General features: G+C 41.1%; 1 protein-coding gene and 1 non-coding gene across 2 annotated transcripts in view; one reads left to right on the plus strand and one right to left on the minus strand.

The window, feature by feature from the left end:
• Positions 1-24475, minus strand: part of PRKG1 (protein kinase cGMP-dependent 1) — a 1340863-nt gene extending 1316388 nt beyond the window's left edge. Inside the window, exon 1 of the mRNA XM_043924973.1 lies at positions 23739-24475. Coding sequence (XP_043780908.1) covers positions 23739-24004 — 266 coding nt within the window. The 5' untranslated portion in view covers positions 24005-24475. The remainder of the gene's footprint in view (positions 1-23738) is intronic.
• On the plus strand, positions 5711-5901 carry LOC122709652. Its single transcript, XR_006345638.1, has one exon. It is a non-coding gene; the product is annotated as a U2 spliceosomal RNA (small nuclear RNA).
• Positions 24476-25086: the final 611 nt, after the last annotated feature.

Below are 25086 nucleotides of genomic sequence, written 5' to 3' on the forward strand. Positions count from 1 at the left end.
TGAAAGAGAGGGTACCTGGCTCACTCATCTTTAAACCTATGTTCCTTTCCCCCTGTCAAATAAAATGCATTCAACAAAAAATATATATTACATGTTTTTTGACTTGAAATTAATTACTTTCTAGAAGCTTGATATCCTGTACACATATATGTGGAAATACAATACCTAGCACCTAGATGCTCCCTTACAGGAAGCTTTCCTGATGTCCCCTCACTGCTGGGGCACATGCTCTTTCCTACTGGTCCCTTCCCCCGCTTCCCCACCATGCTTCAATCATAGTATTTACACTGCCTATAAAAATACTCTCTTGAACAAGCTCTCTTCACCCATTTCTCTGAGCTCTTCAATAACTGTAACTGGCTGGATTTTGTTCCCACGGGTCTTAACACAATGCCTGGAATGTTGTAGACACTTATTTAAACATTTACTGAGCCACATTCACCCAAAATAGAACTAAGATTGGGGTCTGAAGGAATGACTCCTTGACTTCAGAGATAAAGGTGACCTCTCTTCCCAAACTCCAACTGGAATGGATAATTTAATGATGAAACGAAATACTTGATATATAACAGTCTTAGAAAACAGTGCAGTATCTTGAACATAGTAGGTATTAAATAAATATTTGATGAAGATAAAGTAAGAAACAATGCTTAGTAATTGTAACTTGGAACTCTTGCAAAAGCCTGGGAAAACAATTTAACTGCAATCTGGACATTCTTTCACAGTTAAGTTATTATTGTCCTTAGAAACTTTTTCAACCAGAATTGAAATGAAAATGTTTTCTCATTAAAAAAGAAATGTTACTTAGCCAGAAGACTCTGTTCCATAGCAGTATAAGTGGGGTCTTGTTGCTCAATTACTTAGTAACCTTTTTTTCAATGTATTAAAACATACTTGGTAGGAAATCATTTGAGTTTCTATCATATAATCATCAAAGATACTTCTTGCTCTATGAAGTAAAAATCAGCCTTCCTCTATATCATTTGAAAACCAGGAGGCACATGAACCAAATATTTTATTTCAACCCAGTCTCTGCATTTGGTTTATTTTTAACCCAGAGCTACATCTAAGTCATACGGCACAATTGTAGGATTAAACAAGTAAGTGTGAGGTCACAGATCAGCTTTCTCAGTCCTTCATCTCTTTAGTCTCCACCGCCCTTGGATTTGGTAGTATGTGCAGCCAGACCAAAGAGTAACCAGCATTAACTATACATGCAGCCTCATCTCTGATAAGGAGTGCCTTATCAGAGACCTGAAGTCTGAAAGAGAAAAACAAGTTTCCAAGATAATGTCTCCCTCCCAAAGTTCTATGGCTTACAGTTGGGATTTGATTACCATCATTACTCTTTTAAGAATTGATTATCCTCACTGCAAGCTATAGCAGACAACTCTGGTTCATATAAACAGAGATGACACCATCTTCCATTGACTGATAGGATAAGAAACTGATAGCGTTCTTTGGGCATCTCAGAACCTGAAGGAGAGAATGCCTGCACCCAGCAGTGGCACCCACAAGGCGACACCAGCTTCTTCCACCAACAATAATCAATAACCTAAAGCCCCAGTGTCCTTCTATCAGAGGGGGACATCAAGGGCTTAAAAGCAGAACCAAAAGCTGTAGGAAGAGAGTGCAATGCAACCAAGAATACAGCCCCACAGAAACCCAGTTAACATACACTAGACATGTTCATAGCCAAAAGAAGTTCTTTCAGACTCCCATATCTTTTTAAAATGTCTGAAATTTCCTATTTTTAGGGACCCAGAAACTTATTCCTAATAATTAGATTTTATTATTATGCAAGTATCCCTTCCTGCTTATTATTATATGACAGCTTGGAAAACATGCTGGCACCACTGACTGGAGTTGTTTAAAACAAATCCTCCTTGAATGTTGAGTGGCCTATCTACATTATTTGCCAAATGACTCAAATCATCTGAAGGGACAGCTTTGATTTTTTTTTTAAAAAAGGGTTGCCCTTTTACAACTTAACCTATTTTGTTGGGGACGTCACATTCAAAACTTACTTATCCTACAGTAACTATGCCTGTTTTCTTGTTAGGTTCACATTATTACTTCCTGTTCAAAAGTTTTACAAAAAGGTCCAAACTGAAAAGCCCTTCAGTGGCTTTTCCTTCTTGGGATAAAATCCAAATTTCTTAACATGATCAACAAAGCCGTGATGATAGCAGTAGCAGCAGCAGCAACATCTACTATCTGTAACTGCGAGCACAGTTCTAAGTGTTTTCCATATATTAACTCATCTAATCCTCATGATTACTCCAGGAAGCATATGGCTTCAGTGCTCCATTTTGCAGATGGAACAATGAGGATGAATAAAGTGAAGTAACTTGAACGCAGGTTCTCTGGCTCCTTGGTCTGTGTTCTTACTCCTAAGCTTGACCTCTTCCCTACCTGAGCTGGATGCTCTATATTTCTGGAACTTTAGTGCATGCCACACTTCCTGTCACCCATTATATCCCAGCTACCTGGTTCTTCTTTCTGGGGCCCAAACATGAAATGTCCTCCTCCACGCCAGGCCTCTGCATGCATTCTTCCTTGTGTCTAAAATGGTTTCCTACTGGAAGAACATCACTCGTCATCCTGTAAGTCTCTATTTAAATACCACTCAGAAGACTTACCTGTGACCACACCACTTAAAAGAGCCTCCTCCTTCTTCAGTTTCTACCACAGCACCATTATTTATTCCTTCCTAGCATTCACCACAATTTGAAATTTTACTTTTTTAAAAAAATTTGTTCCCTGATTTACTGTTTGCCTTTGTTACTAGAGGGCTTCCCAGGCGGCGCTAAGGATGAAGAACCCTCCTGCCAATGCAGGTAGACATAAGAGACACAAATTCTATCCCTGGGTCAGGAAGATCCCCTGGAGAAGAGCACAGAAACCCACTCCAGTATTCCTGCCTAGAGAATCCCATGGACAGAGGAGCCTGGTGAGCTACAGTCCATGGGGTCGCAAAAAGTCGGACATGACTGTGACTAATACTTTTACTTTTCATGTTTTTCATAATTTACAATAGTAATATAATATATAACATGTTGTTGTTCAGTTGCTTAGTCATGTCCGACTCTTTGCGACCCCATGGACTGCAGCATGCCAGGCTTCCCTGTCCTTCAGCATCTCCCAGAGCTTGCTCAAGCTCATATCCATAGTACAGAATAGATACACATATATCATTCAGAATAATTTTCAACCTAAAAATGATTCTCCTTTATCAAAGTCAGTTGTCAACAAATCTCTCCTGGTTGTACCCCTCCCCAAAGCAGTTCAATCTGGAACCATCAGGAAGCTCTGTTAGAAAAGATTCTCTACACTCTGGGCATGAAGCCACCCCCATCACATGCAACCCATTCGTCTTCATTCTACCTACTGGAATCCATGAAACACCAAAACACAAGTAACTGTTAAAGTACCCAGGATGGAGCAAAATGCCCCTCTTGGGAATAAGCAGTTCTGATTAAGGTATGAATAGCACATTTTAAGTGACCACAAGTCCTTTATTGAATAAAGTGTCATAAAAATTAATTTTTTAAAGTTAGCAAAAAATTAACAGTATGTTCATGTATTGATGTACATGAATCACATCTCCTGGTTGATTCATAAAGTAATTACAGGCAGTCCCTGGATCTTTCACAAATGTTTCCATGAGGTCAATTCTAATTGTGAAATTTGTTCCATGGTTCCTTCCAGGGCAAAGTTTTTTTCTCCAATTCCCCATTAAAACATATTTTTGTTCAGTTCAGTGTTTTGAATCGTGGGTGAATATGCCCTCCAGAAGAAAACAGGCAGTGTCTGGAAATATTTTTAGTTGTCCTAACCGATAGTGTGGATAGGGCACTTTTTAACATCTACAAGAAGCTCAGATGCTGCTAAATATCCTACAGGGCACAGGACAGCACCATCTCCCACACCTTCATGTCCCCCACCGTAAGGCGAAGAACGATCCCCACCAAAAAGTTGATAGTTCCAAAGAAAGGAACTCAGCAGAGTGATTCTCAGGGGGGGAATACTGCCCCCTCGTGGGAACTCTGGAAATTCCTGGAGTGCTTCTGTGTTACCAATGGTTATCATCATGTCCAGCAATCTATAGAAAACTACATACTGAAGAATTATTCTACAATCCAAACAGCTCTAAATTTCATTCTTAATTCAGGCAGAGGAAAAATTCATATACAATTACCCAAGCCTTTAACTCTGTTTTACTACTACATGTAAATGAAATAATTATTTTTGCCTGGCCTTAAATTATATTTTGTTTGCCAGGACTGCAAATTATTTACTACCATGGAAATTAAGAGGAACAGATACTTTATTTTATAAGAAACTTTACAGACAATGCTTAACATTTTGGAAAACTGGGTCACCTGACAGAAATGCCATTAGTGACCAGAACCAATTATATGTTTTCAGTTGTTATATGAAATGATTTTAGGAAAAAATGCAAGCACTTCATACCATTAGTTCTGATTACTATGTAGTCCTGTCGTGTGCTCATCTACAACTTGGAAATCCAACAACTTACTTATTAAGCCACAAATTATTTGATTATATTACATTATATTCTTTTGTCTTTTTAAAAATATTTTCATTAGGATACTATGAATATACACACACATAGTTATGTGTGTGGATAGATTATATTACTTGTGAATTTCATTTCAGGATACCCAGGGAGTATTAGGAAATATTTGATATGAATAGGAGGGCATTGGGTGCATTACAATTATAAACCATTTTTCTTGCCCATCATAGCCTTTGGGGATCTTGATTCTATTTCCAATATAATTACTAACCCATACAGTATGCCAAGATATGATTGATATTTTCACCCAGACAATTCATAAAGATGCTTACTACAGAGTCCCAGTGACTAATATTGGGTAGTGGAATTCATTTTACTGCACTTTCAATATGGAATTCCCCATCTACCTTTCAAATTACCTTTATACAACTAAGTACCTAAATTACAACCAAGTACCAAAGATGGCCCTGGAAAATTTCCATCAAATGGGGACCAATTACCCATCCCAAGGAAGCCACCCTTTGCTAACTCCTCCTCCCACTAACTGGGAGAATATTTCCAGTAAAGTGTGTATAAAATGAATGGCTATTTGAATTATCCCTAAGATCTCTTTCAACAGTGTGAAGAAAAACTTTCTTAAAAAAAAAAAAATCAGATATCAGATGGACAGGAGGCAAGCAAACCAAAGGAATATACAATCTCCAGAAGAATGGACACATATATCTGGATAGCACAAGTGTTCTATGGACTTTTTTTTTATTTCTAAAAAGTCTCAATGAGTCCATACTGAGCAATTGCTCAGTAGTGTTAGATTCTTTGTGACCCCACCCACCATGGACTGCAGGTGCCAAGTTCCTCTGTCCATAGGGATTCTCTAGGCAAGAACAGAATACTGGAGTGGGTTGCCATGCCCTCCTCCAGGGGATCTTCCCAAGCCAGGGATCAAACCCAGGTCTCCCGCATTGCAGGCAGATTTTTTACCGTCTGAGCCACCAGGGAAGCCCATACTGAACAATACATCATTAAATATTCTATATCATCAAGAAGCCCAAAACCATTCCCAGAAACCTAGATTCTGTGAAGCATCTGGATAAAAAGTGTTTGAGAATTAAATATATTCAAACAGAAATACACCTATACTATCATACATTTTAAAATTGCATTTTCATCGCTTCTCGGCCTTTTGGCTAAGATCAAGTGTAGTATCTGTTCTTATCAGTTTAATATCTGATACGTCCTCTATCCGAGGACAATATATTAAATGGATTTTTGGAATTAGGAGTTGGAATAGGAGCTTGCTCCGTCCACTCCACGCATCGACCTGGTATTGCAGTACTTCCAGGAACGGTGCACAAAAAAAAAAAAAAATAAATAAAATAAAATAAAATTGCATTTTCAAGTGATAAGTTGATTTCCTGTATTACATAATTTTGTGTAAAACCAAATTACCAATATGACAAATTCATACTATCTTTTCAATACTTCTTAATTGTAAAATTTAAAGTTTAAATTCTGAGTGGTAGGAATACAATTTGTATTATAGGATATATTAACAAAAACCCTCTAGTTAGGTTACAAAGTATGTGTGTACACCTTAGCTTGGGGAAGAAGTGAGAGAACAACTTAAATTCTACTTCAAAATATATAAAATAATGTCAACCTAAAAAAGAGTCTATATACCTAAATATAACCCTGCTGTTTTAAAACATATAATTCTAATTGGCTGTAACATTCAGAGATTTTGCAAATGAGCTTGTATGCTGACATTGACTAGATAAATGTGCCAAAGAAAAATTGCCTTTATCGTAATACATCTATTTGAGGTTTATTCCACTTGTTCTTTGTAACCCTAAGGAAACAATTTACCAAAATTATAGGGAAGTAAACTGTTGAAATTACAGCGTAAAAGTTTCTTTCCCTCTAAAATTACAGGTAAGAAAACTACAGTCTACAGAAATGAAAATCACTAGCTGTCTCCAGTTTTAAGCCCAATTTCAGTTTCCTGTAAATCTTTATAAAAGTCACACCTCAAAGACAAGAGAACCATAAACCACCAGTGATCTGTGACATTTCGTGGAACCATGAGAGACAAATACTTTCATCTCAACCAAAGAACTGTCAATCAACATCCTATCATTTGATAAATAAGAAAAAAGGGTGGGAAGAGGGGGAGGACAGCTAGAAACGTCAGGTGAAAAAGCCTCTATAAAATCATGCATCATTACCTAGCTATGTCCTTCACCTCTTATCTCATTTGCCATAGGCCTTAGTGGATTTCTGAAGTCACAGCTTTGTACCTTGGGTTGGAAGGATGATAAAAAACAGATGGCATGGTGTATGAGTTGAATACCAGCCCCCCAAATTCATGTTCATTGGGAACCTACGGGGCTTCCCAAGTGGTGCTAGTGGTAAAGAAACCATCTGCCAATGGAGGAGACATAAGAGATGCAGGTTCGATGCCTGGGTTGGGAAGATCCCCTGGAGGAGGGCATGGCAACCCACTCCAGTGTTCTTGCCTGGAGAAGTCCATGGACAGAGGAACCTGATGGGCTGCAGTCCATAGGGTCACAGAGAGTCAGATATGACTGAAGCAACTTAGCACGCACGCACAAGAACCTATGAATGTGACCTTATTTGGAAACAGAGTCTTTGCGGATGTAACCAGGATGAGGTTGTCCTGGATCAGGGAGGGTCCTAAATTCAATGACTGGCACACACAGAGGAAGACAGTCATGTGGACAAAGGCAGAGATTTGGAGCCATGCACCTACAAGCCAGAAACACCAAAGAGCTCAGAAAACCACCAGAAGCTCAGAAGAGGCAAGGAAGGATTGTCCCCTAGAGATTTCAGGGAGAACGTGGTCCTGCTGACACCGCTAATGCAAACTTCCAGTTTCCAGAACTCTGGGAAAGTATATTTGTGTTGTTTCAAGATATCCAGTTTGTGGTAATCTGCTACAGCAGCCCCGGGAATCTAATTCACATGGTCCCCCTGCCTACAGAATACACCTCTGGAGATGTTTCTGCAGGACCACCTGGCAAATGTCCTGGTTCCAAATCTCCCAAATCGATTAAGTCTGAATCTCGTGGATGGAGCCTAGGGATCCTTGTTGTAACAGTTTCCATGAGATGTTTATATGGACTAGAGTTGGGACCACTGGGCCCTGGGATGATCTAAGAGTCTTCACTTTCCTTGTGGTTCTCCCTGTGCCTCTGCTGTGATCATCATCTAACACAGTGTCAGAATCAAACAGTGTCCTGGGCCAGAGAGCCTCTGACTAAGTCACCTCATTAATGTTTGGATCAAGTCTCCTCATCTATGCAGAGCATATGGAATCAGTCCTGTCTGGCGGCACCGTGAGAAAACATGGGATGAATGAAAAGGGCAAATAGTAGCGTAGTAGTGTTAGACATTCAGTCGTGTCTGACTCTGTGAGACCGCATGGACTGTAGTCTGCCACGCTCCTCTGTCCATGGGGTTCTCCAGGCAAGAATACTGGAGTGGGTTGCCATTTCCTTCTCCAGGGGATCTTCCCAACCCTGGGATCGAACCCTGGGTCTTCTGCATTGCAGGCAGATTCTTTACCATCTGAGCCACCAGGGAAGCCCTGAAAAGGGCAAATGAGTTCATGTAAATAAAGTGCCTTGTATAGAGTAAGCTCTCACCAATGCTGAATTAACATTTCTTATGTTCCCAATTTATCTGAACTAAAATTCTTCCTGGATCACATTTTTCACTTGGGAACAAAATGACCTGAGTCTCCAGAACTCCAGTATTAAAACTGCAGAAGCACTTGCTGTCGTTTACAACATGCTTCCAATAGGTCTTTGGCACAGCATCAGTTTTAGGTGGGCCTTCTTATCCCTATTTTAGGGATGAGAAACAGAAGTTCCAAGAGGTTAAACAACATGACAAAGATATTAGTGGCCTTAAACTGAAGCCTATTTGATTCCACAGCCTCTGTGCTCGGTCTTTATACCGTACAGCTGTGCCTGCCAATGATCTAGAACAGGAAAGAATACTAGAATGCTTCTTCTAGGCTTTCCAAGATAATGAGTTAATCTTATAATGTAATCCAAGTTAAATGTATTATTAACACATTAAATTGCACTAGTGCACCTGATTGTACTTTATTTGTATAAAAAAACTTGAATAGTAAAAAAAGAAAGAAAGATGAAAGGAGGAAGGAATCAGAGAAAAATCACCGATTAATCCCTTGCTATTTAAGGCTCTGAAGGCCAGCAGCATCAGCATCATGTGACAGCTAACTACAAAGGCCCCTTCCCAAAACTGTTGAATCAGAAACTGCAATTAATAAGATTCCCCAGGTGATTCAAATGCAATTGAGACGCCCTGGGTTTATTGAACTCCGAGAGCAGATAGCTGAAGAGGGGGCCTTAATACAGCTAAATCTCTAATGGTACAGAATGGTGCAGTTCTAATATGGCGGGCTAGTGGGGGAGGGACGTCAACTGTGTACAAAGAAAACACTTCGCTGTGAATGAAAAGCAGACAGGAAAGTAAGTCCTAAATATGGCCTCTGTCAGAGCGCCATCTGTGATTCAGGAAATGACTCCAAAAATAGGGTCAGAGCTAATGAGCAGAATTAGAACCAAGCATGGAGTCAGAAATAAGGGAAGAGTATATATGGATATCCTGGCACAGTATTAGAAGTCACAATATATTTTGTGAATGAAGTCAGAATCAGTAAATAACAATGAGAGCTAGTCTACTGAATGACTACACAAGGCAGTGAACGAAATCTATTACATAAGCCACCTCACTTACACCTCTCAACAACCTCACCAGGTTTTCAACAATGACAGAAGCTGAGGTTTGGGGTGTATTTTAATGACAGTGTCAGGCTGGCAAGGAGAGAACCTGGCTCTGGTTATGACATATGTCCACCCCTATCTGAGCTGATTGACTGATCGATGAAATTGCCTTGGGTGAAATAAAATCTGGACTACTATTTGTCCAAATTGAAAAGCTCTAATACAGTCAAATCAGCCTCTAAATTGCAAACAGGAACTGACAATACACAAATATGTAAGCTTAATGTCAACTTGGGAAGAGAGGGACAGACAGGGAACGTTCTTCAGGCTCTTAGAACATCTACAAAGAGCCTCCACCCAAATCTCTAGACCTACAGCTCTGCTAGACATGAAAAGATGTGCCCTCATCAGTTACAAGGACTGAACACTAGACAGTGAAGAAGGAACAGGGAAGCTCCTGGGAAATAGGGCTTCAGTCTGATGGAACATGACACCTGTCAATAACCCCTTGCCATGGAGAGGCTCCTGCTGTGAAGAATCTCCACTCCAAAACTCTTCAGTGCTTCCAGTGTCTTTTGCTAAACCTGACATAGCTGGTTCCCTGAGCATTCCTGTCTTATTATCATCCTTTCTGGGTAGTTCATGCTAGCGTTTCATTTAAATCCAGGATCTTCAAGAAACAGCTCTTCTAAGAAACTTACACCAACTGTCTCCCAGAGTTGTTTGGGGTGCTAAATTGGGTAATAGCACATTTTGAGTCCTTAGCTCTGTTTTATCATATGTGTACAGTTTACATTTTTTTTATGTATAAAACATAGAGCATTTAACCATCACATTCCCACTTGTCCCATTGTTCCAATTTACAAATTTCTAGGTTTCCTCATTTCACTCATCACTTCTGATGTTTAAGATGGATTTAAGGAGAGCTGGAATGGCAAATAAGAGACAGAAGGATCTAATTTCAGTTTTGTCAATAACAAGCTTCATGTCATTGGCAAATCACATTATTTCTGAACTTCTAGATTCTTGCTTAATTGTGTGTCATTAAAGTTTTGTTCAGGAAAGGGGATGAACAAGGATATCTCCTAAAAGCCTTTCTAGGCATTAGGTTCTATAATGTGTTAATACCAGAACTAATGTAAAAAAAAACAACTGTAGAATTTTTCAAACCTTTCACTGTTACACATTTGCTAGCACTCTTACTTAGCATTGTACACTCACATCCTTTTGTTAAACTGTGTACACAGAGAGTATCCCTCGTATACAAAGCCTTAGGGAAGGAAGCAGCATCATCCTGATTTCATACAAGTAGAAACAAAAGCTCAGAGAGGTAAAGCAATTTGTTTACAATCACACAGCCATAGGTATGGGAAGAGTCAGAGGTCAACCTCAGGTCTGTGGCTCCAAAGCCCGTTGTTTTAATTATCACGATAGTTTCAGGTCATTTCTCTCTAAGACTGGACTAACATCACTGAGATTACTTTTCTTACTCTCCAAAATCAGTTTCATTTTTTGGCTTCAACCTCATGATCTATGTGATATGACTGAATTTTAATCCAAATAAATGTTTGCAAAGTTACCTTTCAGTAAATCTAGTTCAATATCATAACAGTGATGAAAAAAGCAAAGTAAACTCTCCCAGAGGTTGCCATCCTATAAAAAGAAAGCTCCACTGACTAGTTACAATACCATATATGTCCAAATCTTCCCACTAGCCTTTAAAAAAAATGTAGCTGAGAGATTTGGAATTCATTATTTTCCCAAGTGGAAACAAGCTCCTCAGAATCTTTAAAGTATCAAAAATGTATTTTGAAGAAAGAAAAACAAACCACAGTGATTCTTAAAGATGGACTTTAGTTATTTAAGAGCAGTATATACAAACAATTGTATCCTCACTTTAAAAAATCACATTGTAGGAATTCAAAAGTTTTATTCAACTTAAAAAAAAAATCAAGCCAAATGTGCAGTATGGACTTTATAAATCTGAAAAGTAAAAGGGCACATAAACATTGCCTCAAAAAAAGAGTGTTCTCACGAATGTAACTCAAGTATAAAAAAGAAATATGAACTTTCCATATGTTTCTGCAATAGTTTTATGTTTGGCTGTTTTTTAAAAATTTCTGTTTTTAATATAGAAAATTGATTTTGTCAATGCCATTCACATGCTTTTTATTTTTTAATAGAAAAGGTTAGAGATCATTTATCTGATAGAGAAAGTTTATGTATAATCACAAACTAAAATAGTCACACGGAAAATTAGCAACTTTTCTGACCTGTCACTCTCACTCTTTGGAACTTATCCTATAAATAAAAAAAAAAAAAATATATATATAAATATAAATAAAAGACATATGAGGAAATGTGTACAAGAATGTTAGCCGCAGTGTGGCTTACGCTTACAGAAAATAAAACAAGTAACTATCAATATTATTAAGCTTAAGTAAATACAGGGATACAATGGAATAATATGTGGCTGTTAGACTGATAGAAACTACTCTAGAAAGGAAGGCGCTATAGTTGAGGAAAGCAAGCAGGTTGCTGAGGACTGTTATGGGATGAGTCTCCTTCAGTTAGAAAAGCAAACAATAAACCCAAACTCCAAATGAACACAGAGGCTCTCTATATAAAAGTGTGCATAAAAACACAGAAAAGTTAACACTGGCTGCCTGCTGGCGGGCAGGTGGGGAAAATTGGGAGGAGAAAATCAAGTTTTGTGCATCTTTTTATTGTCTGACAACCAGCACGCATTACCATCAGCAATTAAAACAACCGGGAGCAGAGTCATGGTCCAAGAAAAGCTTAAAATCAGCAAATTTGAAATATCAAAAAATGTCTCCACATTTTAACATGGCAATACAACTATAGAATCTCCCAAAAGAAACTTTAAAAAATCGCCCTAATATCAGGAAGCCCAGTGAGTCCAAGGCCTGTCTCATTCTGAGAAGACATCCTTGGTAATGCCCTGGAGACTAGATAAACCGGGGGTTTCAATGCAGAATGCTTCAGACCCTGCCTCCACACTTGAGGGATTTGTCTTGCCTTGATAACAAACCAGAAAGATCAGAAAAAACAAAAGCCATTGCCACTTATCTCTTGCTTCACTCTCCTCTCTCTGTCTAATAGTGACTGGATTTTCTCTTTTTTTAGCTCTGCAGACAAAAGAAAGGATCACCTATGTTTGATCTACCCTTGATCCTTTCTCGCAGTCATAGACCCTATGACATTAATTTTTCCTAACCTAGGAAAAATATAAATGACTGCCCTTAGGAGCAGTTTTCTATACTGGCAGCTTCAAATAAACATATCGCAGCGTTTCAAAACACCTTTTACAAAGGCAATGTGTTGTCAAATAGGGTATCAAAATGTACAGTGTTGAATTTTCTCTCTTTCCCCTCTTGCTTGTTTATCTAAGTACAATCTAACACAATATCTGAGCAGAGAAGCCCATGAAAGAGGCCACATGATTACCCGTGAATTCTTTTTTATCCACAGTACGACTTCATTTTGGCATCAACCCTTGGTTACAGGGACAGACCAAAATAAGTGCATTTCTCCTCAGTGTTAAATCACAAATGTTGTCATCACCAAAACCACTTCACTTCCAGTCCCCTGGGGGCTTTTACATGAGAGGGGTCATGACTGAATGCAATGGCCTTTTACAGGAAGGCTGAATGGCACTTTCCAAGGGAATATTGATTCAAAAACCCGACAGTCCATTAGGTATGACCCACAATCTATCCCTTTGTGGTAGGTCAGACCACACTCATTTCTTTTTACTCTAAAATTGTTGAAAGGCATGGTATCTTTTGGACCCCCCATAACAGACTTGGCTTTTCTCTTGAAAATATATAATGTATATGAATAATATTAACTAGAGTTTTAAAATTTATTTCTAAAAAGGACCTCAGACTGCAGCAGGCCATGTTAGGATTTATGTAATTATGTTTCAGAAGTGCAGAGTTATCAAAGACAGCAAATAACCGATTAGCAGGTATTGAAGTTTCTTCTAATAGCTGATCTTTTTCTTATAATAATTTTGCATTTAGTTCTTTATTGGGGGAGAGAGGACTGAGTAGTAAGACATTCTCTTTATTCTATCTCCTTACACACATATATTTTTTGCTATTTTTAATTTTCCATTCTTTCAGTTTTCTTTTCTCAGTCAAATGTGAGTCCAGAGTTTCCTCACAGGTGCTCCAGAAACTTCCCTCAGACTGAGACCAATGTTCAGAGTTCTCCATGCGAAGGGCACTCTTGGTTTCTCTTTTGGTTTAAATACTGAAGGGAGCACTACCGCACTTCGGCTTTTTAAACGCATTCCTCAAAATCACTATGTATTGGAAAACTATAATAATACTTGTATTCAATGCTACACTTTCCAAACACGTGAATTCTCATATTAAGAACATTTACACTTGAATTCCTCATTTATATGTGGAAGCTAAAATATAAACAAGTATAACAAAACAGAAGCAAAAGCACAGATGTAGACATCAAACTAGAGGATACCAATGGCAGAGTGAAGGGAGAGAGGCAAGAAAGAGGTAGGAGGTTAAGACTACTATGTATAAAAGCTACAAGAATGTATAGTACAGCACAGCGAATACAGCCAATACTTTATAATAATTTTAAATGGAGTAAAGTCTCTAAAAACAATGAATCACTATGCTGTACACCGAAAACTAATATAATATTGTGAATTAATTTTACTTCAATTAAAAAAGAAAGTTGAGTGTTTGAGAATGTATTTTAAAACTCAACTAAAGGCCATTTCAAACTACTAGTTGTACAATTGCTAAATATTATACTCCTGCTGCCATCTTGTGGTAATTTTTGGAATCTTCTTGTTGGCGCTTTTCCTTCGCTTCTCACTCCACCTCCCTCTTCCCCTACCTTTTGGACAGGACCTATACCCAAACCTTAATGAGTCCCTTTCTTAAGCGGTAGGCAGACAACCTGCACTGTATTCTGAAGTGAGAATTGATTGTTGTCAACTCCTCCTCCTGCTTGCATAAAAGGAAGGCTGACTGCTGAAGAATTGATGCTTTTGAACTGTGGTGCTGGAGAAGACTCTCGAGACTCCCTTGACAGCAAGGAGATCAAACCAGTCAATCCCAAAGGAAATCAACCCTAAATATCCATTGGAAAGACTGATGCTAAAGCTAAAGCTCCAATACTTTGGCTACTTGATGTGAAGAGCCAACTCATTAAAAAAGATCCTGATGCTGGGAAAGATCGAGGGCAGGAGAAGGGGATGACAGAGGATGAGATGGTTGGATGGCATCACAGACTCAATGGACATTAAGTTTGAACAAACTCTGGGAGATAGTGAAGGACAGGGAAGCCTGGCATGCTGCAGTCCATGGAGTCGCAAAAAGTCAGACACGACTTTGCTACTAAAGAACAACAACCTCCTACTTGTAATATATTACCCCCTTTCTCCTTACACTTTTCTCATTTTTCTGCAAAACTATCCTTTAAACAATAATACCTTTAAAAATATTTATCTTTTAGATTCATCTAGTTTCTTACAAGTCAAGGGAACACAGACTACAGGAAAATACACGTGCATTTTATGAAAGACTTTCCCTTCCAAACTTTTTCCAAATTGTACTTTTACAGAGAAAGAAAAAAATCTTGAATTTCTGGCTGCAGGGTGCCACACTACTGCCCTTCACAGCCACAGACATCAACTCATAGATCCAAGGAGAAGCCCTGGGGACGCTCTCTGGGAAGACAGAGCTGCCCATGGAACCTCAGCTGAACGGAGATGGGAGGCCAGGCATCCCTTTATAATTCCCAGCTGTCCTGTTCACCTATGTCTGTGGCATGGCAAAGGAATTCACAAACCTGGGGTAAATCAGACACTTCTCTGCAGATACAGTGAAGTGAGTAATTCTTCAGACTGATTACCATTAGAGCAAGAATACATCTTATAAAACCTACTATTTCCATGCAAATCTATGTCCTCACTCCAATTCCTATGGAGAAACTGAAAGCCATCCAAGGAGTCACCCAATGACAGGTCCAGCGAGAACTCAATTGGCCAAAATTTTCCACAACATAGACGGGGTGAGCATGAAAACAATGTTTCATTCCTTGTTGAAAATGACTTTAAAATAAACTTTCCCTCTTTTGTGTTATTCATATCTATGTTATCTACAATCTATATTTTTCTACTTTTTCCTTTAAAATCTATGAACCCTTAAAATGAAGCTTTCTAAGCAACAGAAGCCACATGGCATAGGTTTAATATGATTATTACATCTTTTCCCTCAGTACATTAAAATTCTTTATTAGTATAAAGCAAATTAACTTGTGTGCCACCTAGAAGCAGCCCCGGTGCCATCAGTACATGAACATCACCCTTTGGGAAACAGGGCTCTGATGTACATATGCTGAGTAGAGTATAGTAAACCTAACAACAGTTATTTATAAATAAGTAGCTTTAAGTGTTGCGGCAACCAGATGTTAATATTTTAGAAGCACAGTTCAGATCACAAGTTCTCAAACATTGCTTCTGCAGTGACTCACGAGATGAATGATGTTCCCACGTGCATCACACTCTTGTGAAAAGACAAGACTGACTGTGGGTTCTGTGCTATTTCCTGCCATATATTTGTCATCCTCCCAGCCTGGGAAGCCAATCGGAATGCAGGTCAAAACCATCCCTTGAGAGGTGCCTGTGAATGCACTCAACGTTATTTTCTAAGAAGCAAATAATTCACGAAGTTTGATTTTTAACCTACTATTTACTCATTTTAACCTCACAACTAAACAAACACATACCACCGTGTGCCATGACACTAAGCTACAATCTGCTGGAATAAGACCTGGAATATTGTCCCGCATATTTTAGAGTGAACTTGCTCTGTGAGGGGAGATTGAATTGGACATGAATTGGTTTGATCCTCTAGATGGTTTCTGGGTGAGTTTTTGTTTGTTTGTTTTTAATACCTTCTAGGTATGTGCTGTTTTTACCCTGCCTCTGAAATTTAGCATGTGGGAAGAGAAATGTATGGTAAGCTGAAGGTTTTATAGGGTTGGAATTTTTGCTATAAACAGACCTGGTTTCTACCCTGGGGTTTACAACCTAAGATATAAAAGAATTTTCTATTTTGAGAATTTTTAGCATATGTAGTTGAAGTTCCTCGGCAGCCGTGTGAGACATGAAATTAACATTACCCACACCGTGAGGGCAGTGAGAGGCATCAAGAAAATACTAACATTTACTCAAAGGCTTTGGATTTGCTCACCAGGCAATATCCGTATCATACAGTTGAACAGATAGGCCTACGAGTATTTTTAAGAGGCAAATATACAAGTACTTTTAGGATTCCCTGTAAGGTTTGTCAGCAGTGTTTTTGCAGTATTTGAAGTCAGAATGCTCAAATAAATACTTCTGAGGATTGAAAACACATTTTGAGCACTCTCTAAACTGATTTAGGAAGGAGGAGCAGTACAGCATAATTTAAGAACTGTACTTGCATAATCTTTATCACAAGTGAAAAAAAAATTCAAACTAACTCCTAACAGGGTAATTACAGCAGATGTCTTACTGGATTTGTTTTATTAAGGCAAATTCACTTATTAAATAAACACTCAGATGAAATCAGCATGCTATCCCCTTACACACCAAAGTGCTCTCATTGCGTTTACCCACATAATAAAATCAATCCAAATCAACTTCAAGGAGCAAGATATTAACTGCTGAGGACTAATTTCCAAGAACATGTCAAATCAACATGCACTAAAAAAAGGTTAACCATGCAGCCAACACATTGGACAGGACAAATTACAGAAAGTATTTTACAACTTTCTAGCCAATATAAACTTGGTATTGACTGAATTTAAAACTACACTTTTTTCTAAGATAGCATGAGTTTCTACTACAACCCCACATTAAAAAAAAAAAAAGTACGGAAATGTTTAAAATAAAAGCAACATAATGTACACTGTAGTTTCTAATCCACCAACAATGTTTCGGGAGCAGTGCAGAGTAAGTTTAGGAGTTTTAAAAAATCAGTCTGCTGTTCATAATGACAATAAAGGAGTTTAGTTCCACAAGCATTTATATAATAAAAACAAAATCTATTTCAAAGATATACATTCTTTGGAAATATCCAGTTTTCATTAAGAAACACTTTAAAGCATCCTATATTTTCAACATGAGGAATTACTTTTTAAACTTTAGGAAATTCAAATTGTACAATATCTGAAATAACTTAATACATGAAAGATTTTGAAAGGTTAGAATACTATTCTGAGCAAGACTTCTGTTCTACATTTGTGGTTGTATGAGTGTTGCAAATAACACTGATAGATCTGGCAGGAGTTCCAGCTGTCAAGCTAAAAGAGAGGAACCGGGGACCCCAAAGAGAGATGCACAACACGGGCAGATCCAACAACGAAGAAAAATAGGTAAAGATCATCACTGGGTAAAAGGTAGAATCAGCAAGAAGCAACAGAGACTGATTCTAGTACCCTGCTCTGGAAGACAATATTGGACTACGTGTCTAATATCAAGCACTTGGCATGCTGCAAGATGCTGTCATCTATTTGACGATAACAGCCCAAGAAGTAAATCATCCTTTCCCCAGGAAACTGATTGGGCCAAACTAGAAGAGTTTACCGTAAGAAGTGTAAAGTCATAAACTGAATAAATCGGCAAAGTGTGTGTATGTGTATAGATATACATATACGGACATATGCATACACATATAATCATACACATAAACACACACACACACACATATCCTTTTCTCTTCAGGAATCCGACAGCACGTGACACTAACAAAGCGAGACTCCAGGTCAGTACTAGTTTTTTTCTAATTCCAAGCTTCTGAGCTTTCACTTTTGTGAAACAGGATACATTACCCCTGGTTTATCTCAGAGCTCACAGTAACTTCCAAGAGCTACAAGAATTCAAGATAACATAGGGTCCTGAACTCTGATAAGCAAATTCTCAGTGGCAAATGAAAATACTTATTCCTACTCTGAGCAGCTATGAAATCACCTGAAAATCCTATCAAAAAGAAAGGGTTTTAATGCACTCTTAGCACCTCCTACACAGAGCGGGGAGAGGGCACTGGGAAATGAGCAGTCAGTAAAGAGTAAAAACATATGACATCTTTTGTTTATTAGGTCTTTCAGAAATATTTTCATGAGGGTCAGTCAAATCTCCTATGAACACACAATTACACTGAAACTTGCAACCTATACACATATCAACGATCCAGATAGAATAAGAACCCTTGCTATGTTACAAATACACCTGGGAAATGAACATCATCCCAGAATCCAAATCAACCCCAAAGCAAAGTGGATATGTCTTAAAATATAAGTATAAACGATGATAATTCAGAGCTATCAATTCACCAACTCTGGTACTGATGCAAAACTGAGAAAAATACATCTTTCTGAGATCCTTTAAAAGGCACTTCAGTAGTGATTTGCTCAGCTTTCTCATCACTAAAACCAGGGTACTGTCTGCCTTCTGTATTGCTTTAACTAAAAGTTTGAGTGAGGTGCTTATTCACAGAACCTGTCCTCTTCAAACTACTCTTGGCAAGACACAAGGATCAAGCCTGCCTAAACACCCTCCGGTCTTCTCCACGGCTCTTCCCCCTTTCAACTCTCATCCTAAATACTACTCAACAGAGTAAACTAGATGAATGTCCTCTCCCAGAAGCTCCTGTTAAAACATCACGGTGTTAATCCAAAAAGGATAACTGGTCAACAGATTGGTATGTGGTCAGGTAGTAATAAATTCCTTTGGACGGAAGGATTGGTAGGGATGATTGGATTAGCAGGAGGAATCTGTAAGGCAAAAGGCAAAGGATACAGTGGATGATGTACAAAGGCAGCCACAGAGATCCTTTTCACATCCTTCCTTACCTGTACTTCTCATCAGTTCCACCTATGACGTGAAGGAGGAATGACTGGGAAATGCCAATTCCAAGAGAAGGACCTGAGGAAATTCTAGCCAGCTCAGCACACTCGAGGTGTATGTGCTGGATATGCCTATGGAGGCATATTTGCTTAAGCTCAATGGTCACTTTTTCATAAGGTCAGTTTTGTGCTGGCTGTAAGGCAGAAAAAACAACAACAACCACCACCAAAACAACAATGTATTCTAATTTAGGGCATGTTCTTTTCTTCCTATTCAGAAGGATTCACTAGTTAATAAGATGGAACTATCCTGATTCCAAGGCTATAGAGTATAGCAGCTGAGAACTGGGGGCTCTAAAAATTGCAAAAGTGGGGTTTGAAACACATCTGGCATTTCATAGCTGTGAGATCTTAGGTAAGTGACTTATTTGAGCCTCAGACTCCTCACATGGAAAGTACATATATGATTTAGGATCACTGGGGAAAAAACAATGAGCTGCTGAAAGTAAAGAGCTTAGCACTGTGTTAAAATCAGTAGGATTAGCTACCTCTAATATTCTTACCTATGCTATTTTAAAGCATTGTGTATTTTCTACTGGAACAATTAATAAGGTGGGCCCAGAATTCAGTGGGTGTACCCGCTCATTTCATTGAAGCTACTTATATCAAAATTAGGCCAGATCCCTTGATTTAGTCTGAAGGTTAAATCAGCTGAAATGAATCAGAGACGCAAAAGGCAAAGAGTTTTCTGGGGCATCCATTCCAAAGCGCCCATGTCCCAGTGGAAGAGGGTACAAGTTCCAAAGGATGAATTTACGTTATCAAGAATCAAGGGATCTGTGACAGGAATAGCTCAATAGCTTTGCAATATAATACATTATTCCTGTACCAGAGTAATACTGATTTCAGCTTTTGCTTAAGCTAATTTAAAAACAACAATTGAAAAAAAAAAAAAACCACACAATTGTGTGCAGTCCTCTGAGCTAACTGGGTTGTGAAAATAAGGAATTTAGGTGTGAGTAAAAAAACAGAGGGAAGAATCAGGATATTGGGTAATTCTTGATGAATTCTTCAATTCATACAGGGAATTGAAGCTCATAGAAAACTATGTGAAAGACTCAGTTATTTGGTAGAAAGTTATCTATGAATGTAAAATATCATCATCATCATCCAAAGCAGCCTACAGTTTTCAACGATTATCACTTGATCTCTACTGGGCATTTCTAAAGGGTCTGCAAATGAGGACTGTAATAAGTCGGATGTTTTCTTTTTAAACATGATCATCACACTGTACACTTGATACTTATGCTGAGAGCTCAGATCTTCCCTTTCTCTAGTATAATTTTCATCTAAAGCATTCCTCAGATACTTAGATCATTCTTAATGGAGTTTGTGCATTATACCCTCTGCGGACGCATGGAAATCTGGCTAATTGGACTGACTTGATTACAACAGTCGTTGAATTCTCCCATTTCCTTCCACTGCAATAAATGCTCAAGATATTTTTACCAGCGATTATGTAAATATTTCAGATTGCAATCATTTTCCAAAACAGTGGTGATAGGCAAAAGTGCTTTTGTCATTCTGCCCACCAAACAGAATGCCTATACTTTCAAAATATATTTCTTTTCTTGTTAGTATAAAAACTGATGGTGCCCTAGTAAAGTTTCAAACAAACCCACAGCATGAATAGCTCTCACTAAATCCTATAGCCACTGCAATTGAACATTAGCTTTGTGATAAAGTAGTCTCTTTCAGTCCCAGTAAGTGCATCAGGATAGCACAACTTTTAACAAAGGATGCATGAGCTGATGGGATGTCTATTTCCCAAATCCATATATCTGAAAATTAGCAAATGCACTTTTATTTTGAAAGCACTGTGTTGGCTGTTAAATGCTTTCTAGAAATACGTTTTTCATGATTTCTTTTCTTGGCCAAAATAAGGTGCCTCACCAGTAAGTCAGTACTGCCTCTTTAAATGCTAGGATAAGTACCTAATTCCAGAGGTTACTATTCCCATGTTCTACCTGTCAAAATTCTTTAAACTCTAATGAGTCAGCTTCCTGAAAACACACACCAAGCTTCCATTTGAAAGTGTAAAACTACATGCTGAGTGGGAAAAAGTTTACACTCAGTCCCAGGGTAAATCCGCGCACAGAGGAAGTAGAAAAGCACTTCAGCTAGTTTCTGCGGACACAAATATGCACCCTACCAATCTCTACTGCGCATGACCCACTCTTTTGATGACTGTTCCTACCCCTAACCAGAAAGCGCTGGGAGTAGGGGGGAGGGACAGAATAAGGAAGATGATGTGCACGTTTGAAAGATCAGCCATTTCCTCTAAGTACACACAAAAACGTCTCTCATTCCGGGAGATTTCTTATCAAGGAAAATAAAAGTGCCTCTTTGCGAGCTAGCTCCTGAAGGAGAGGGGACCCTGGGAGGGAAGTTTCTTCTCCTATCCTCTCCAGACCCCGGTGAAATTTCCTTTTTGCTGCGGGGAGGCGGTGCTGGCTACACTTTTTTTGGAGGGGCACAGTCCAGACACAGAGATCCGAAATTTCAAAAATGCGATAGAGCCCCAGCCGGCCAGCCCTAGGAGGCGAACAGCTGCTGGGTGACCGCTGATGAAGTGGCTTCTTAAGGAGGTGGGCAGATTGATTCCAGCTGCTGAGCGCGGGGCAGGGCAGCGGCCGAGGAATGCGCAGCTCAGCTGAGGCAAGACACAGCAGCTTCCCAACCAATGGCAAGGCCAAATATTAGCTCTGATTGCAGTCTTGGCCGGAGAGAAGGAAGAATGCCATTGTTCCATTTGATAGGAACTTCCAAGGCAGCGTGGGCCAAAAGGTGGCATGTGGATAGTGTCATTTTGTAAGCCTAGTATTGCTCAGGAAGCCTGAAGGCGGTCCCTTGAGACGCTGGTTCTGAGTGGGCCTGCAGTTCCCAAGGTGAAATCCTTTCTGCCTGACCCAACCTACTCCCAGCTCCTGGTCCTCTTCTGATAGCTCTCAACTCCTACACAGTCTTCATTGATCCCCTCCCCCATCCCACATACACTGGAATCAGTACACAATTGAAACGGACAAGGAAAGAGCGGGGGTGGGGGGTGGGGGGACATCGAGAGTCCTGCACGTGGCCTGTCTGGAGACGGACAAGAGGACGAGCTCTTTAGAAGCACTGGCCTCAAAGTCAGCTTAGGGGGAGGGATTAATTTAGGGGTCCCCTGAGGGCCCCAAACTCAGACAACCAAGTGATCTAACAAGAAGGAAGGGGTAAGAGATAGGCGGGCATGAAGGCACGCCTAATGGAATATTCAATATCCTGCGAGATGCACTTTCGGCCGTGCACTTCCAGAGACTAAAAGCCAGTAATGGGCTCTGGAGTCTGCACTTCCTCTCCCTAATGTCCAGAGGCGCTTTAATGCTGCAGCCAATCGATCAGCCTTCTCCGGTGAAGGCAGCGAGCGGAGAGCAAATACTTCCTACTTATGGCCAAAATCGCCGGGCCTCCTCTGCGCACCACGAAAGAGCGACACACAACTTTGAACTGGCAGGACTTAGCTCTCAGCGTGGCGGGAAGAGGGAAGGAAGGAGCCCGGAGGCGCCCAGAGAAACAGCTCCCCTCCCTCTTCATCCCAACTTTTCCAGGGACAGACTCCGAAGACAAACAAGAGGGGGCAGTAGTATCGACTCTAAGACTGGGCTGACCAGTAGCCCCAAACCTGCTTCAGGTGCAAGGTCACCCAGCCACCTCCAAGCCCTAGGCAGCCCAAGACGTGGACACTTCTGGAAGGGACACAAACTGAGCAAACCGACATCCAAAAAGTGGTGTTTCTTTACAATTTCCTGCTGACATCACTTGCTGCCTGGAGAGTGGCCCTCGGAGGCTGATCCCTGCAGTGGAGACGCACCCCAGTCCCGCCTCCCTCCCCTCACCCCCTCCGCGCCTTCCCAGCCGGGCTCAGGCTCTGGGCAAGTTCAGTTCCTAAACCCAAGGCGGTCGCCCTGTCCATCCCGTAGCCGCTCCCGGGAGGCTCCAACGGCGCAGTGAGCATGCCCTGTGGCCTGGGTCTGGGGGTCACCTCCAGGAAGCTCTCCAGGCCCCGGGATGGGCCGGGTCCTGTCCCGGGAGGTCGTCTCCCCAGGGGTGCGCGAAGGGAAGACCGCGCGACTTCGGCGGGGTGCGCAGCAGCCAAGTTAGCGGGCGCGACCAAACTTTCCACGCTCCTTCTCCCCACCCCCACGCCACAGGGGCGCGTTTCCCCCCGAGGAGCTAGCCTTTCCCAGCCCGGCGGAGACCAGCGCAGCACGTGATGGACGGAAATAAAAATAAACACTCCCCATTCCCGGCCCGCCAGGGCCACCCCCACTCGGCGCGCTGAGGAGAGCCAGGGGCGCCGGGCACCGAGCAGCCCCCGCCGCCGCCCCGGCCCGGAGCCCCCAGTCCCCGAGCCGCCGCCCAGCCCGCCCGGCCGCCCCGAGTGGCGGCCCCGCTCCGGCCCGCCGCACCCGCGCCCCGGCGGCGCCTACCTTTCGGATTTGGTGAACTTCCGGAATGCCTGTCGGAGGTCGTGGAAGGACCTGTAGGTCTGCGGCTCGGCCGAGATGCCCTGTGCCCGGGTGGTCCGGGGGCCGATGTGGGTCGAGGGCACGGGCAGCACTGACTGGCATTTATGGAGTTTCCTCTTCAGCTCCTGGATCTCTTCCTCCTTCTCTGACAGCCGCTTCTCCAGCTCTTTGATCCGCTCCTCTTTGAGCATGAGAATCTTGGCAAAGTCTTCCTCCAGCTCGCTCATGTTTTTGCCTGAGCCCCTCCGCGAAACTTTTTCTCGGGCGACGGCGGCTGGGACGACAGCCGGGCGAGGTGAGCGCGGACCGAGCGAGTGAATGGGCGCTAAGTACCGGAGCGCAGCGGAGCTGCCCCTAACGCGGCGCGGGGAGCCGCGTTCTTCGATCCACTTCTGCTGAATGGACTAAAAGCATCGAGGGGAGGATGAGACGTCTAAAAGCGCTGGAGAGGAGAGGCAGAGTGCTAATCCCCAGCCTCTCCGGGGAATAGGTGATTATCTTTCATTGAGAAACCAATTAGAGCTGCCCTTCTTCCCCTGAGACCCCCTCCCCCGTCCCCCTTTCCCAATCACTTCGTGAGAACACGGCGTGCGCGCCACCCCACCGAGAGCCTAGTTTCTAGTTGGGAGGGTTGGACCAGTGAGCCTGCTCTCACCCCATCACACAATAATCACTCTTGCACGCTATATGGTACCAAAGGAAAGGGCCGGGGTGGGGTGGGGTGAGGGGGGAGCTTTATGCCACTTGATCCTTGAAATAGCAACAATTACCATGTGATCTGGTAGATGACGCAGCGCTTGTAACTGGAGCCTAAAGACTTTGTGTGGTGTGTGCGTGTGTGTGTGTGTGTGTGTGTGTGTGAGAGAGAGAGAGAGAGAGAGAAACATTTCATAAATATTAAACTGCCTTTAGACAATAACGTGCGTGAATTCATCTTGTTTTCACCTTTTACTTCTCTTCTGCCCTGGATGGTAAGGGTGTACGTGTGTGTTGGTTCCTTAGGATGAAGCCTTGTGGTTGTGAATCCAAGTAATAAGAATAACACGGCACTGGCGGGACCAGGTCTTTTCACCATAAGCTTTTAGTGGAAATAGTAAACTGAAATTGTTGGTGGGTAAATTGGATGAACATGTGTATGATAATGAGCCAAATGTTTACCAAAAAGGAAAAGGCCATGCATCCATCGGAAACTTCTTCGAGTTTGGTTTCTATTTCATCTGCTACTATTAAAATTTGTATGCTGAGCACCCAAATTATATCACACCACCATCTGGTTGTGAAGTGGGGGCCACCAGTGCTGAACTGTGGG

This window comes from Cervus elaphus, chromosome 15 (genome assembly GCF_910594005.1).
Source record: "Cervus elaphus chromosome 15, mCerEla1.1, whole genome shotgun sequence".
In the NCBI taxonomy this organism is placed as follows: Eukaryota; Metazoa; Chordata; class Mammalia; order Artiodactyla; family Cervidae; genus Cervus; species Cervus elaphus.